Source organism: Budorcas taxicolor, chromosome 9 (genome assembly GCF_023091745.1).
Source record: "Budorcas taxicolor isolate Tak-1 chromosome 9, Takin1.1, whole genome shotgun sequence".
In the NCBI taxonomy this organism is placed as follows: domain Eukaryota; kingdom Metazoa; phylum Chordata; class Mammalia; order Artiodactyla; family Bovidae; genus Budorcas; species Budorcas taxicolor.
In genome coordinates this window covers 40,812,253-40,829,205 of record NC_068918.1, presented here as the reverse complement: position 1 = coordinate 40,829,205, position 16,953 = coordinate 40,812,253, and the positions used below count along the sequence as shown (strand labels likewise).

At 33.5% G+C, this 16,953-nt stretch overlaps 1 protein-coding gene across 1 annotated transcript in view; it reads right to left on the bottom strand.

Moving 5' to 3' along the window:
- The window catches only part of ASCC3 (activating signal cointegrator 1 complex subunit 3), a 315,102-nt gene that overhangs the window by 171,010 nt on the left and 127,139 nt on the right, over positions 1-16,953 (bottom strand). The window contains exons 11-12 of the mRNA XM_052645754.1: positions 16,585-16,761; positions 13,998-14,069 (exon numbers count right to left, since the gene is read on the bottom strand). Coding sequence (XP_052501714.1) covers positions 13,998-14,069; positions 16,585-16,761 — 249 coding nt within the window. The remainder of the gene's footprint in view (positions 1-13,997; positions 14,070-16,584; positions 16,762-16,953) is intronic.

Sequence of the window (16,953 nt, the reverse complement as noted above, 5' to 3'; positions counted from 1 at the left end):
TTCATGGTCAGGGCCTTCCGAGCAGTGGAACTGAAGGGCTCTACTAGCAGAGGATGTCTCCACTCTCCCAGAACCATTTCTTCCCATTCTATAGGTAATAAAGCCTAGAGGCTTCTTTTCACTCAAAGAGCTATTCCAGGGTATAGGCGCCTCTTCCCTCCTCAAGAGAGAATCTATTTATATTCCAGAGTGAAAGAGAAGGTCCTTGGGCAGGTCAGCTGGTCTACTTCTTTGTCTCCTCTGTTCCTTCCCTCTCTCTTCCTTACATCCTCTCTCCCCCTACTAGAAGGGAGGATGTGCCAGCAGCAGCTACACAGGTTTCAAGTTTGAAAATTTTGGAGCATTGCTATGGGGCAACTCTTGTACACAGAGGTACCTGGCTCTTACCATGTTACCCTGTAAAAAGGGGCAACCAACACCATGCTCTATCCATGTTACCCTGTAAAAAGGGGCAACCAACACCATGCTCTATGAATAAACTAAAGGTCTGTCCCCTACCCAAGTGTCTCCTATTTCTGTGTGCACATGTATGTGTGTGTGTGTGTGTGGTTTTTAATAAAGTTAGCCTGTGGCTAGCTAGCATGCATGTAGAAAATACCTTCACAAGACTTAAGTCGCTCACCATATTTCAAGAGCAGCCACTACCTTGATGAATGCTGCACAGGTGGGAAATGCCCACTTTATTTGCCGTAATATAGTCAGAGCTGAACTTCCTATCTACTCATTCACAAAACCAAGAAAAAAGTAAGATAAGATCTGACACTATTTTACTATTCTCTTAAAAAAACAGAATATTTTACTATTGATTATAGAGACATAGTTTTCTTTTTTCCCGTCCCTTCTCACTTAAATATGCTACTATGACAACAACAACAAAAAACTGATAAAAACCCTAGTTACAAGAAAAGACAGTAAATGTTTGCAGTGGTTCATTGAATTTAAATATTCAGCTCTCTTTTTTGTACTTTTAGCAAATACACAAATAGCTGTATCAGATTTCTGGGACACAGAATTTTATACTTAGCTTTAATAAACATGGGAAGTCCAAAAGGGAGGGGATATATGTGCATGTATGGCTGATTTATTTTGCTGTGTGGTATATACTAACACAGCATTCTAAAGCAACTATACCCCAATACAAATTGATTTAAAAAGAAAAAAACTGTAAAAGATGGCTACAAAAATGTAGTCAACAGATCCTTGGGGTGGTAATTAAACTTATTAAATATACCTATCAACTGCTTCCAAATATCAACCGCTACCAAGTCCAAATATCAGCTGGAAACCAGCTAATAGAAATTTAATGTATCATTTTCTAAAATGAAATAAACAGCTGTCAAATTAACTTCCAACAATTTAATGTAAAATATTCTGAATTACTGTCTGGAGAATTTTCCATGGTGTATAAAAGAAAAATGATTACAAGCAGTTAAATGCTGTTTTAGTACTTCCCAAATCTATATCATTACTGTTATTTGAACAATAATATAAGTAATTAAAATAACATAGTATAAAATAAACATAACTGTATGTTTCATAGTTTACAGTTATGTTTATTTTACACTATGTTATTTTAATTATTTATATTATTGTTCAAAGAGAATTAGTAAAATTCCAGATATACAGAGTATTTGACAAAAGTAAATACCACAAAATAGTCAATGCTCCCTGATAATTATACATTTACTATAATTTAATATTGCAATTACAAAAATTATAACAATAAATTACAAAATAATCTAATAAATTCACTTCCTAAGTTTGGAATATTTCATTTAAATCAACTGTGGATCTATACCAAATCTTTCAAATAATAAAATTTGTAACAAATTATATACAATTTAACTAACTTTACTTTTCACATAAAACATGCATTTATACACTGGCTACTTGCAAAAAGCATATATGCAAAGTTTGATAGTTACAGTTATACAGATCTGACAGGAAAGTTATATAATAATATGGTAACAGTACCTATAAGAGGGCAAAGCAAAACTTGTACTATCTTCACATTTTCCTACTTAAATATGAAGAGGGGCAACAAAGAAGACACAGAGAATGAGAAAATGGATAAAAATGGTGATGATAACTTCTATATAAAATTTTACTGATTCAACATATAAAAATAAAACCAGTTTCAGGAAAGTAAAACCACTTGTATTACTTCCAATTTTATTCCAAGATTATACACAGTATTTTTTTTTTTCTTTTGATCTTTTGGCTGAAGACCTATAGGCTGTATAAGGATAAATGAAAATTTAGTTTATATCCAGAAAACTTCTAAAAGTCATTCTGAGACAAACTGTTCCATGTGCTTGAACAATTTGTGCTGTAATTCCAGAAGCCACTGATTACCAACATTAAAGAGATCAAATGCCTAAAGGTATATATATACTTGTATATGTCTGTATGCGCCAGGAGAAAACTCAATACACTCAGGGGCAAGGGCATTGAAGTGAGGAGAGGTGAGGAGACAGTAATTCATTGATCTTTCCTTTTTACATATTTGTGTTGATTCAATTGTTATAAGAATGTGTTATTTTAGTAATAAAAGTCCTTGAAGACTTAGCAAAAAAGTAATGTTAAGAACAATGAAGGAAAACACAATAGTGATATTACTCATCAAAACGCATTGCCTGTGCAAATGAAGAAAACATTACAAAGCTAACAAAGAAACTGATAAAATCTCAAGAGTATAATTAAGTACTCCTCTGGTAAACTATAGTTCAGAAACTTCGCTTTCTTAAAATTGTAAAATTTTAAAAGGGTTCAAAAGTTACTCCTCTAGGGCTTGATGAGTAGAAATGAAAGAAAGAACATATTAACTTAAAATAACTGGTGGCACAAATGTTACCCATTTCATGAAAAACAGCTAAGTCACATGGACATTTTATTTTAGGAGAAAATGAGATAATTTAGTACTTCTAACAGAGAAGACTATAAATGCATGAAAATAATATTAAGAATAAATGCATGGAATGAAATATTTTTAAGGAGAATACCAGCATTCTTTCATTGATCTTTATAGACTATAGGGAGGAAAAAATTCCTTAAGAAAGTAATCAAAGCAATCTTTGATGTCAGTCCACTTCTCCAGGTGTTCTTTCCTCAGCCTGGATGTTTGACTTACTGTGGATCTAATTATTATTTTCTTTGAAGTTGGTTGCTCCCTAATCCTTTAAGAATAAGTTAAGAATTACAAAGACTACCATATCTTCCATTCACTTATTTGTCACACAATATGTGAACACCAACTGTGTGCTAGGTACTGGTAAGGCCATGATAATATGATTATGAGCCGGAGCAGAGATGGCCCCTTTCCTATGTGACTTACCATCTTCTACTGAAAAGTGGTTATTAATTAAAAACAGCCAGGAAAAATGTAAATCTATAGTAAGAAAGAGGAAGAAAACATACATTGTGTTATTATATAGTTCATAACAGGGAGGTGAAAGAGATAAAAAAAAAAACACCAAAAAAACAGCTGCTTTAAGATAGATGAACTCTAAAGGATTTAGTAGAGAACAACTAAGTGGAGAATAAGGAAGAATGTGTGAGGCAGAGAGAACAAGTTATACAAAAGCTCAGGGGCAAGTTAAAGAGCATCTCTAAAAGAAAGGAGGCCTGAAAGGAGGCCAGGAAGACGGGAGGTGGGAGATGAGGGAAAGACACGTATGTGATGAAAATGAAAGGAGGCAATGGCCAAACAATACAGGGACCCCCTGGGCCCTTTGAAAGGAGCATTAAGTACTCATGTGTCATTCTGGAGCTGTACTTTGAAAGGATACAGCTCCAGTGGACAGAGCAGCTCAAGCAAGGCAAGAATGGACATAGAAGGAAGAGTTAAGAGAGGTAAAGCAGCTAAGAAGTGTCATGGATGACATGATAGGTACTGGATTAGGTGCTGGAGGTGATGGTACAAAAGAAAGTGATGGAAAGAAATGAGAAGACGTAAGAGGCAGGTCTAATCAACAGGTCTTGATGAGGGACTAGAAATGAGAACACAGGAGAGAGAGCTGACTAGGGTGACTTTTAGGTTTCTGTTTTACAGAACTCTATCTATAGTTATGCCATTTACTGAACTGAACCAAGGATTAATGGAAGAAATAACCATTGGTTTAGAGGGGGGAAATTATGTACTTGTTTTAGAATACCGCATTTGTGATATCCAGGAGTAGAGGCCAGCCAGGATAATATGGATCTAGAGCTCAGGGAAGAGCTCTGGGTTAGGAATATAAATATATAAGTTATTTCCTAAAGGTCATTAACTGGGATGGAATGATACAAGAAAGAGTGCTAAATTTTAAAAGGGTCTAGGAACAAGCCAGGTAGAGAAGGAATCATTTGACCTAAGTATAAGGCTTAGGTCCTGCCCCCGGGGTCCTGAATATGTGGTGAACTTGTTGCTTTTTCTGTACCAAAAGGGAGTTATTCATCAACCAGAAGTCTAGCAAGATGAAGCAGAGATCCACTAAGGGCTACAAACAATGAAAAAAGATGGCCCAAAAGGTTAGAAGGTAAAGAAAAGGAAGGTGAGTTTTGTATTACAAGAGCCAGAAAAGAAAAGCACAAAGAAAAACTGGCATTTTGCAACTACTTCCACTTTATAACCTCTTTGTTATCCCTTAGATTATTTTATTCCCAACTGTGAGTGATCGTCATAAGGGAGTTTCACCTTAAAAAAACAAAACAAAACTTTCATTAAGCATGTATCAAGTTTTGCTTTGACTTAATATTTAGTTGAAACTCCCTTTGGCTTTGGCAGGGGAAAGAGCAGAATGTCTCGGCTGACATCATTTTCCATGTTCCTAAGTTAGGCATGACCAAAATATGCAGTACAGTGATCACAGGATCAACTTTGCAGCTGACAGTGCTAAGACTACTTCCCCTGAACTATAATGTCTAATTAAAAAATTTTACTTCTAAATATAATTATAATTCAGTTCTCTTTGATACATTTTCATTATATCATACCAGAAATTCCTATTATAATAAGAATGTTCTGTTTTGGTCTTCATTTTATCTAAATGTACACAGATACACTATGGAAATCATACAGAGAGAAGATGAAAAAAAAAATTTTTAAGTGAACACTAGTAACACTGATTAAAACATAAAATACAGAACTCAACAGTATCAAAAACTAATTTTTGACTGTGAAATAAGGAAGAATAAGGAAATTTCAATTTGATAGCAGACTCATCAGAGCTTTCTTCTGGTAGGTAGGTAGGGTTTTTGTTTTTCTTTTCCCCAAAGGTAGAGGTTTAGTGAATGCTTCCTTTAGCGTTTCTTATACTTAGAAAACACCTAAAATATTTCTTTAGTACTACCATCTTTAGCAGCAAAGATGAAGGAGAAATGTCCTTAATTCTTATGCTCATAATTATTAAAATGTCCCTTCCTTATAAATTTTGCTCATATTGGCTCAGAAGGTAAAGAATCTGCCTGCAGTGAAGGAGACAAAGGTGATCCAGGTTCAGTCTCTGAGTTGGGAAGATCACCTGAAGGAGGAAATGGCAACCCACTCCAGCATTCTTACCTGAGAAGTCCCATGGACAGAGGAGCCTAGCAGGCTACAGTCCACAGGGTTGCAAAGAGCTGGACACAACTGAGCAACTAAGCACAATGGGGCTTGAATATGACTTTTGCTCTTATATTCCTTGGGGGTTATGTCAAAGTTTGGGGAAGGAAGGAAGCAAAGAAGGCGGAAAATAAAGAAGCTCTGAAATAATTTACCTATAAAATTCATGCTGCAGACAAATTTGATGTGACAGAACCATTAGTACCAAGAATGAGAGATGCTTGTAGCTGGAGGAAGAAAACTTTTTAGGCAAAGAGTCAATGGAAAAATTCCATTATTAAAGTTAGCAAAGTAGTTTTTTTCAATTGGACATAGTTACTTTTAGATAAACTATAATTTAATGTTAAAAAACAAAGAATTTCCTTCAGATAGTAATAAATTAATACATAATTATTAGTCAATTTTTAAGGTGGTTTCTTACTAGAAACATATACATCTATGAAAAACTTACAAATAATGAAGAAAAAGGCACATATGTGAATAAGAAAAAGCTGATGTTTAGCATTAATCCAAGGTTGAAACTATTTTTTTCTTTTTAATACTGCAAAACCTTTTATTCTTGAAACTGGAGGTAGACTTTGAGTAAGAAGCTATTGAGTAAGGATCTTAACATTTTGATAATGTGAAAAAAGAACAAGTAAACTTAAAAAATATGCTATAACCTCTGAGGCAGTTTCTAATTTCTTTTCCTATCACTGTAACAAAGTTTGTAGAACTAGAAAAATCTCAATGGGGTTAAGGCATCAATTATTTTCCCATTCTGCGAGTTACACAGGAGGAGGGGAATTATTAACAGGAATGATAAAGCTGTACTTGCATTTGGTAATGCAAAGAGAAGCTTACAAATGAGACATCTCATTAGTTTGAGCAGATGGATCAAAATTAAAGGCTGAATCGCCAACTTTTAATTTCCCAATAGCCAAGAAGAGCTTGAAGTCTTGCAGAGTATGACTGTTGAAAAGTCAACATGAAAAGATTTTCTCCATCTGTCATCACACATGCTTGAGTGGAACACAAGTGCCTCCTACTGCTTTTAATACTTTTAAGACAAAGTTGCACATGAAATCTATTAAGTACATGAACACACAAGTTTGGATGATTGGTATACTGAAACCCATGCAACATTATGATCAGAGACCATCAGCATGGCTTTTGAACATGAAATTTGCTCTGTTCTAATTAAATCTAAGTGGAGAGAAACAAAATTAATTCATTTATATATATATAAGAGGAAACTTAATTCTCAGCATGAAAAGTATTTATTTGCCTGAGAGTTATAGTTTTTTTTTTTTTAAATGGACACATATTTTTAGTCTTAATAATGGTCTGAAAAACAGTTGCTCTAATAAAATTGTTTAGGGGAAGCACAACTAGAGAGAAAATCCAAAATATGAAACAATTTGAAGGCAAACAAATATACAAAATTAAGGAATAGTCATTGAAAGAATTTTTTTAACTAGTTGGCAAGGCAGTGGGGCATGAGATGGGGGCAAAAAAAAAAAAAAATTGAATGTTTTCCTGAACTAGAACAGACTGACTTACAATTTTTTACTACTGTACACTAACTGCTAAGCTATATTTAAAAGGCAATAAAGTAAAGCTACAGTTTGTTAGGTACACAGCCCTATAAGAAATAACTTATGCTCCCTTAATAATAAAGAAAAGTACATTTATCAAATATATACTGGCTGCTTAATAACAATGCACTAATGTGCAGTTAGTTATAACTGAATTCCAGACCAAAGCTCTCTGTCTGCCTATTTCTCTTTGTGTCTCTCTCTGTACACACACACACACACACACACACACACACACAATTTACTGCACTATATGTAAAACAAAACATTTATACAGAAGAATTTCTTAGAATGAAGTGCATATAGTTAGACCTTTCAGTCACTAGAGTTAGGCAGAATAATATAATTGAAGAGTTACTTTAGCTGTCAGTTTTTGAGATAATAAGTTAAAAGATTGTTCAATTATCTATTTTTCATTTTCTGACAGATGGATACAAACTCGTTTGTTGGAATTTATCACTTGGAACCTTACACAAAGACAGCAAGCGACTAGGGTAACATTATATTCAACCTCAGTTATGAGGGAAAAAATGAAACTTTAAACTCTAGTCCACTGGGGAGTTCTCTGTTAACCTTCTAATAACAGCAGAGGATCAGGGCTTAGTGAAGGCGTTTCTTCAAGGAGATAAGAGAAAAATAATCCAGTGAAGGAATGCAAGGCCCTGAAAACAAACTTCCACATGAGCCTTAGTAATCAGACTACCATGAAGAATTAATAGCAATTTTTGAGTGATGGATTTAGTCAAAGATTGCTAGCCTTGCTGAAATAGGTATCTACCTCAGCTTCCAAAGTCAAAATGCCTAACAGTCCTCTTTTCCAAGTATGCACACTTTTCAATCCCAGTTCTGGACATATTACAAAGACAGTCAGCAGAAGCTGCCACCTATCAAGCTAACTGAACTTCTAAGCCAAACAGTATTTGGCAGAGAAACTTGCAAATAGAAGATTTAAACAGACAGAACGATCCTTTTGAAATGACTAAAACAGAAAAAGATTTTAGTTTTGGGCAACTTTCCCAAAGTTACATACATAATAGAGATAATTTAAAGAAATGAAAAAGGTTTGTTCTCAAACTGTATTGTAAAAGAGCTTTTTACTTAAATGATCACATTAATGTAAAAGACTAAGATGCTGCCTTAACAACCAACAACATAGTACTTAAGGTACTCTGAAGGTATTGGCCTGGGCATTTGTAATACCAGTAATATTAGAGGCAAATATCAACTAATGGGCCATAGTCCTGATGCATTCAATATTTCCCAGCATTCCCAGTAAACTAAGGATCTATGAAGATGAGCAATTTATCACAGTGAAATCCTGTTTATCACAGAGTTCCCATGTACATGACACCACAATAGGAACTTAACCAACAATATTTCCTTATAACCCAGTCTTACTTAGTGGAACCTGTTCCACTGGAACACAAATCCTAAAAACAAAACAAAACAAAAAAAACACACTGCATAGAACAGTGATTAAACTTTTAAAATCTGACATCTATTAACGTGTTATTGTTTCCATTTATTTTTCTATCATATCTTTAGGTAGAGAAAATAGAGAAATTAGAAAATTAAGGGAGTAAAATGCATTTTAAGAAATAGAAAGACATACACCAACGCTATGTCTGAATGGTAGAATTCAGTCATTTCCCCACCCCCTCATTTTTACTTTATGGAGTGCCCAAAGGTTAAATTTGTTTAAACTCTTTTACTGGTCACTTTCTGTTATCAGTATATTAATCATATTTTATATTAAACATTTTGAAGATGTACTTACAGAGGTCAAAGACCATAGGGTCACACATGAAGCAAAAAGCACAGGGAAGAACATGTTTTTCTAATTGAAAGTAGCAGCACATCCAAAGCAAAGCATGAACAATATGGTATATAAAACATGTGTTTTTGTAATCATAATTTAGGGTAATTGTAGATACTTTAGAAAAAATTTCACTGGTAAAACACAGTCTTATACACTTTAAAATTGTAAAACAAATTCAAAATGACACACACACATTAGATCATAACCTACATCACACAACTTTATAAAATTATTCAGAAGGGCATGGTGTATGTTTGTAAAATCCTTTGTAGGTCTGCTATGACAACAAAATGTGATAACCCATTTGGAGTGCATTATAGGATCATGGGGTAAGATCACAAAATGTGGCTATTTGTGCCATAATCTTATTTTAGACAACTTACCCTAAGTAAACGTTTCAATAGAAAAAAATAATAGAAAGATGATCACTACAGCAGCCCTGTTCTTAATAAGGGACTTCCCAGGTGGCATTAGTGGTAAAGAATCCACCTGTCAATGCAGGAGACTTCAGAGACATAAGTTCAGTCCCTGGGTTGGGAAGATCCCCTGGAGAAGGGCATGGCAGGAAAACCTACTCTAGTATTCTTGCCTGGAGAATCCCATGGATATAGGAGCCTGGTAGATGACAGTCCATAGGGTTGCAGAGTCAGACATAACTGAAGCAACTTAGCATGTCTTTAATAAGAGCAAGCCACAAACATTTAAGGTGCTCAATAATGGCGGGATAATCAATAAGGAGAAGAACAGCTGACGTTGGCTTAATGGTAAAGTAACAGTGTAAAGTACTGAAGATGCTGTGTATTTTACCAACATAAGCTTATAATTCAATCCTGGTGTGACCTTTTACTAGCTGTATGGCCTTGAGAAGCTGCTTAACATGTCTTATGTTCATTTTCTCTTTTAACAAAAGGAGATTTAATGCTTATATTAGAAGATTATAAAGATTTAGAAGTCCAAAGTGACTTACACAGCATCTAAAACTTAGAACTTGAATAAAAACTCCCTTCTGTCTCTTACAGACATTAACATTGAGAAGACCATGGAGAAACAACGAAAAATATTTACTATTCATTAAGGAAAACAGTGAATATAAAACTGTATATAGAGTATAATTATAATTTAGCAATGGACTGTAACTACTAATTAAAATTAAATTCGAATGAGGAAAATTAAAAGGTACATGTGCAAATGGATTAAAAAAGACCAGCAGGTCATGAATAAAAATTATAATAATAATTTGAAATGGTAAAACAATAGTAGAACTATGAAAAAATTTTTAATACTGTTATTTTAGTTTTACAATTTAAAAAAGGAAATGGATATGTAGGTATGTGTAGAGAACTGAAGAAAGTCCCATCCCACTATTATGGAAAACAAACATCATCACTAGTCATTGAGACAGAAACTGTGAGACCTGCAGCCTAAACTCTCCCTCTTATGGCAGAGGGATGTGAGCACAGATCTGGATAGGAACTGATACCGAAGCGTTCCAGTGGGTTCTTAAACTGCAACCACACTTTACAGAGTCACCCACACTGCATTTTTAGCCAGACCAAAGTGTACAGAAAGGAGAAAGCTTGGTGGTCATGTGTCCTTAAAAGGCTAGTGACTGCGGACACCGTGACATGCACACAAAAAACGGGAGGTCATGCATGTGAGCAACTTCTGCCTTAGTTTTGCACTGTCTCCATTCCTGGGTTCCTCCTGCCTCATAAGCAGCCAGCCCCTGACCAGCTGAAGCCTCTCCTGGGGCTCCCCAGCTTAGTTGTCCTTCCTAAACAGGAACCAGCACTGTGACCTCACCCTCCATCTCACCTTTGTCTGGTCTAAATTTACTACTATAAGTGCCTGCCCTATGGCAGTTATTGGTTTGAAAAGTAATGCAATGGATGGAATCACTAAGAATGAAAGGGCTGGCAGTGAAATCTAATCTCTACTGACGAAACATGCCCAGCCAGCATTTGAACTTTATGATTTCTAGAGGGACATGTTAGCCCCTGTAACAGCCAGAGAACAAACTATGCCAGAGGAGGAAGAGGATATAATCTTCCTAGGATTCTTTAAATATATTTACCTGGACTTTTATCTACCTACGATAGAAGATACAACCATTATATTTCCCAATATTTAGGAATAAAGCTGCATTTTATTTTTTTTTAAAGACATATTTTATAACATAAGATTATATGGAGAAAGGTTGAAGTAGTTTAATAAATATTGATCTTGCAATTACACTCCTTGGTATATACCCAAAGGAAGTGAAAACTAACGTCCACATAAAATCTGTTCAAAGCTGTTATGTACACATAAATTGTGGTACATCTAGACAATGGAATATTATTAAGTGCTAAAAAAAATAAGCTATCAAGCCATGAAAAAGCAGGAAGTTACCTCAAACACATATTATGAAAGAAATCAATCTGAAAAGGCTATAAACTACAAAAGGCTACAATCTTATATGATTCCAACTATACGACATTCTGGAACACACAAAACTACAGAGACAATGAAAAGATGAATGGTTACCAATGGTTAAGGGGAAGGAAGGATGAATCAGTTGGGCAGAGAGCGCTTTCAGGGCAGTTGAAATTTTCTGTATGACACTATAATGGTGGATACATTGTCCAAACCCATAGAAAGTACAACACCGAGAGTGAACCCTAATGCAACGGATGGACTTTAGGCGATACTCGTGTGTCAACATGAGCTCATAGACTGAAACCAAAGTGTCACACCAGTGGAAGATAAGTTGATAGTGGACGAAGTTGTGCATGTGCCAGGGTAGGGGGTGTATGAGAACTCTTTCTACTTCCTGCTCAGTTCTGCTGTGAACTCAAAATTGTTCTAAAAAATAAAGTCAATTTAAAAAAGTTAATGGAGAAAACATTGAAATATTTACTGAATATTTCTAATATGGCATAGGCTCCAGAGCTAGATTCCTTAGCTAATAATATAGTTGATATCTTCTGTAATATAAAAGTTGGAAATAAATGTCCATGGTGGTAACATCTAGCTAATTACACTTAATTTATCCTGTTCTTTTACAAAGATGGTGTAAACACTGGTGGCTATGCAACATATTGCTTTGTTTGAGGATTTCCTGTGAAATGCTACCCATAGTTTCTCAAGATAGCATTTTAGGAACATCAGACATTTGCTACAAATAAATCTCATGAGGAAATCTAGACTACAGACGGCAAGTTGAATGCATCTAATCTGTTCCTATTCTTATAAATAAAGTTTTATTGGAACATAGCCATGCCCAGTTGTTCCTATATTGTGCATGGCTCCTTTCATGCTACAACAGCACAGGTGAGTACCTGAAACATAAGTCCCACAAAGCCTAAAATATTTACTATCTGGCCCTTTCCAGAAAAGTTTTCTGTCTCCAGACCAAGAATAAACTGGTGGTATTTGGTAATATTTTTGTATTAAAGAAAGAACATTGGTTTTTTTATACTTCTTTACTTGTACATGATAAATAATGGAACCCCACAAAGCAGTTCTCTAATGAGGATCAAAGAGGACAAAAGCTATAAAATAAATCCAAATAAAGTGATATGACACCATGGTTAGCCAAGATGCTACACCTGCATGGTCATATTTGTAAATGCACAAGTAAAAACAAAGGCAATATGTTACTTCATTCAGCACAGCATCTCATCTTCTTATCTGAGAAATTAGGATAACAGTGTCTGCCTCATTGGCTGCCGAGAGAAGTCAGTGAGATAGTAAGTGTAAGGTAATTTTAGCAGTTTCAGGTATTTATTGATCATTAAGAAATGTATTAATAAGTTACTAATATTCTCATACAATTTAATCATGATTTCTTTTCCTTTTGTTATTCCTATAACTAAGGACATTTTCTTTTTTTTTTTTTTGATTTTTTTTTGTTTGTTTTTGTTTTATTTTTATTTATTTATTTTTACTTTACAATATTGTATTGGTTTTGCCATACATTGACATGAATCTGCCATGGGTGTACATGTGTTCCCCATTCTGAATTCCCCTCCTACCTCCCTCCCCATACCATCCCTCTGGGTCATCCCAGTGCACCAGCCCTGAGCATCCTGTATCATGCATTGAAACTGGACTGGCGATTCGTTTTACATATGATAATACACATGTTTTAGTGATGCCATTCTCCCAAATCATCCCACCCTGGCCCTCTCCCATAGAGTCCAAAAGACTGTTCTATACTTCTGTGTCTCTTTTGTTGCTAAGGACATTTTCTCAAGGTTAGAATTTTAAAACTGTGCCTTTAAGGAGGAAAAATGCATAAAGAATACTGAGTGGGCAGTATTCCACTTTCAATTCTAGTTTATCTTTGTTTTATATATTGAGGCTCCAAACAATATTTAGTCTGGGGGAAAAAAAGATGTCACTGCTTTTAAAATATTTTAAAAACAAAGGACCAGAAAATATTTCATTTTACATGCCATAAAAGGATAACAGTGTAGAAAAAAAATCCCATAATAAAATAAAGTGACCTGAAGAACCATATACAATTTGGCATTGGTTAGCTTTTATGTAAGTAATTATCATTATTCTTTATTTTTCATAACAATCCTGATTGCAACATCTTGAACCTTGGAATTTAAAGTAAAAGCAGTTAATATCCAAACAATATAAAAATTTATTATATGTATATTTCAATTGCTACTACTTCATGAAACACCAGTGAGAGTAATATAACATTTTAATTTCTTACATTAAGAAAATAAAATTTTTGATGTGTGAGAGAAGGTTGGTATTTTTAAATAATCTAAAATCTTAAGGATAAAATTCTTTCTCTTATCTATTTAATAAAAATGGCAAACAAAACAGCATGATCTATCAATATCAGAATGATAGTATTATCTTTGAAAAATTTATGACTTAAATGGTTACCTAGTGGACTAAAATATCACTAAGAAATAAAACCGATGGATCGTTATTTCAGAATTGAAGAACACTTTTAAGACCATAAAAACTAATAATTTTAATCATATGCAATCTCTAAAAACAGGATAAAGTGTACCTGATGTCCAGCCTTTACTTGCTTCAAAACACTTTCATAACATACTTCATCCATGTTATTCAACTGTTGCACCTTAAAGTTTTTAAAAATGAAAAATATCAAATAGAGCAATTATAAACTGCTTAGCTACAAAAAATCTTTACCAATTATGATGCATCTCCTTTTATTTTCAGATTAGCCAGAATGCTGAAACAAGAAGTGCAGTATCAATACGTAATACATAACAACCCATAGGAAGTAAACACAATGTAATTAAAAACTACAAATAAAATATCTCATATGTAACACTTTCAGTGCATTAACTTTATTAAGAATGCCAAGTTTCTTAAAGACAATAATTTTAAGAACAATATTCTAATTAGAGATATTTTAAAATAATCTTAAGTTTCTTTTCACTGTTTTCCCCAGAGAAGCCCATTCTTCAGCCTGTTTTTCTTCTGTTTCATTCCATAAAAATACAGAGCTTTCCTAACTCTCAAAATCACAGAATATTACCGTAGAATATCAAAATGTAAGGAAACTTACTATTTCTGTAATGAATATGGAGTTCAGTAAATATTTTTCTACAGAAACATTTTCCAAATTGATTGGAAATTTAGTATCAAACTCATGAATTTAAAAAATGTCTCATTTTCTCTATTAATGATGAGATGACTTTCAACCAAAAAAGGTAAGGTGGTTACCTTAAAACAGCAGGCATGTGACCAAGCTTGCGTCTCTCTATTTAACACTGATTAAGACTTTGCACGGGATGAAAATGTTATACATCTAAAATGACTAATTTAGATTCTTTCATTTTAACATTTTGGAACTCTTATGACTTAGTGATTAAGTAAGATGAAATAATCACAAGACAATTGACTCTCTATTAATTATTCAAAAAAAAAAAGCCCACCAAAACTCCTCCAAACAAAATTCCCAATAATTTTTTTGGTTAATTTTGGATTAAATTCTGATCAAAGGCATTATTTCAAATTAGATGTGTCATGGACACTATTTTCCCATGTTCTTCCACAACAACTGAATCATATCATGAGCTTCTGAAAGAAACTTTCAAAAATCTACAATGATTTCTTAGTATAAGAAATGACAAATTAACAATGGTTATAATATATTAAACGACACCCTGGGGAAAAGCTTAGTTACCAACTGTATATGTCAGCTGAGTGTAAAACTAATGCATTTTAGTAAGACAAAAATGCATATTTATAACTAATATGTATAATTAGTTTATTATTTATACTACATAAGATTGATAAAAGTATTTTATAGATTTTGCCAAATTTCTGAACCTTCTAAATAATTACCACAGATCAGCATCTCACACCATTCCTTTTATGATTACAATGCTAACATATTGTGGTGAAAATACTTAGAATTTAATTAGGTTTAAGTGATTTACCAATTTCTATGATAAAAATAAGTTCTATGATGGCTGAAAGCATCTGAAAACACTTTATATTTTTCTGTGATAATCATCTGCTATCATTCAAACTGTAAATCGAAAGAAAAATCTTATACACAACCCTCATCTGTTCTAATGATACATTAAAATAAACTAAATAATCAAATATATTTTAAGAAATAACAAAAAACTGCAGCAAGTAATACTGAAAAGCACTTGAAACAATCAAAGAAAAGATGCATTTCATAACTATTACTATATCATGAACTATCCTTCGGGTAAACATTTAAAATGGTTCCCCACAATTCTAAACATATCTTAGTTAATATGCAGATAGAATATATTAACTGCTGCAGCAATATTGGCTCTTAGTATTTTCTAAGCTAAGTATTTTCTTTATAATATTGTAAGGTAAAAATAGCTCTATTTTAGTAACAAAATTATTTTTAGACAAGAAGTAATATAATACACTACAGACCAAGTTTGACACAGTAACACATGATTCTATCTCATTTTCTTTTATAAAGAGGTCATATGGCCCATGAATCTTCTCCTAAAACTATTTGTTACACAGGGGGAAACAAATGTCATGAAACTTAATAAACGTATAAATTTTAAGCAAAATATTCCTTAATGATTCTATAAAAGCCTAAAATAAGCACCCTGATAATGCAAATGGTACATGGTAATAACATTTAAGGAACATCACAAAAGAATTTCAGAAATGCTGATTGTATATATAATTAATGTGATAATTATACAACAAATTAAACAGAACACCACATTTCGCAGTTGCTATCATGAAATTATTTTTCATTTGTATTTATGGGATTACTTATTTTAGATGAATAATATATCATAATGTATATTACTGATTTAACCAGAGTCTTTTATTATTTCCCTGCCTTCAACCCTATCAAAATAACTTCTTGAATATACATATAACTTGTATTCTTAGCTAAGAATACAAAATATTCACTGATAACAGCGATGCAAACTATTACAAGCAGCTTTTTGGAGAGAAGACCTTCTCCTACATATAGCTGAGGAAATGCACTTCACTTGCTTCTAAGCTGTCATATCTGTAATGGTGGTCTGAAGTCTCTAATGTCAAACTAGTATTAAACAATACATCAAAAAAATATTTCTAGAAAAGCATAATTTTTTAAAAGAAGTATTTACCTTATTTGCACTTTTAACCCCTAGAAATGTCTGTCCAAGAGGAACAGGTCGAAAACGGCCATCAAAGAAGAAAAGTCCAATGCAGGGATTAACATGTAAAAATGTAGCTACGTCAAGGTAGTTGGGTAAGGTAGCAGAGAGTCCAAGAATTCTTATCATACTCTGCGTGGATTCAACCTATAGGCGTTAAATAAAAGATAAGATATTAAATAAATTAATTAAATAACGTATAAATAACGTGTATAAGCCTTAACGTATTAAGACTGGATTTGTACTTAGTTTAAAGTAAGCTTTGGTAGTATAAAGTATGAAATATTTGCATCACTGCAGATGGTGACTGCAGCCATGAAATTAAAAGACGCTTACTCT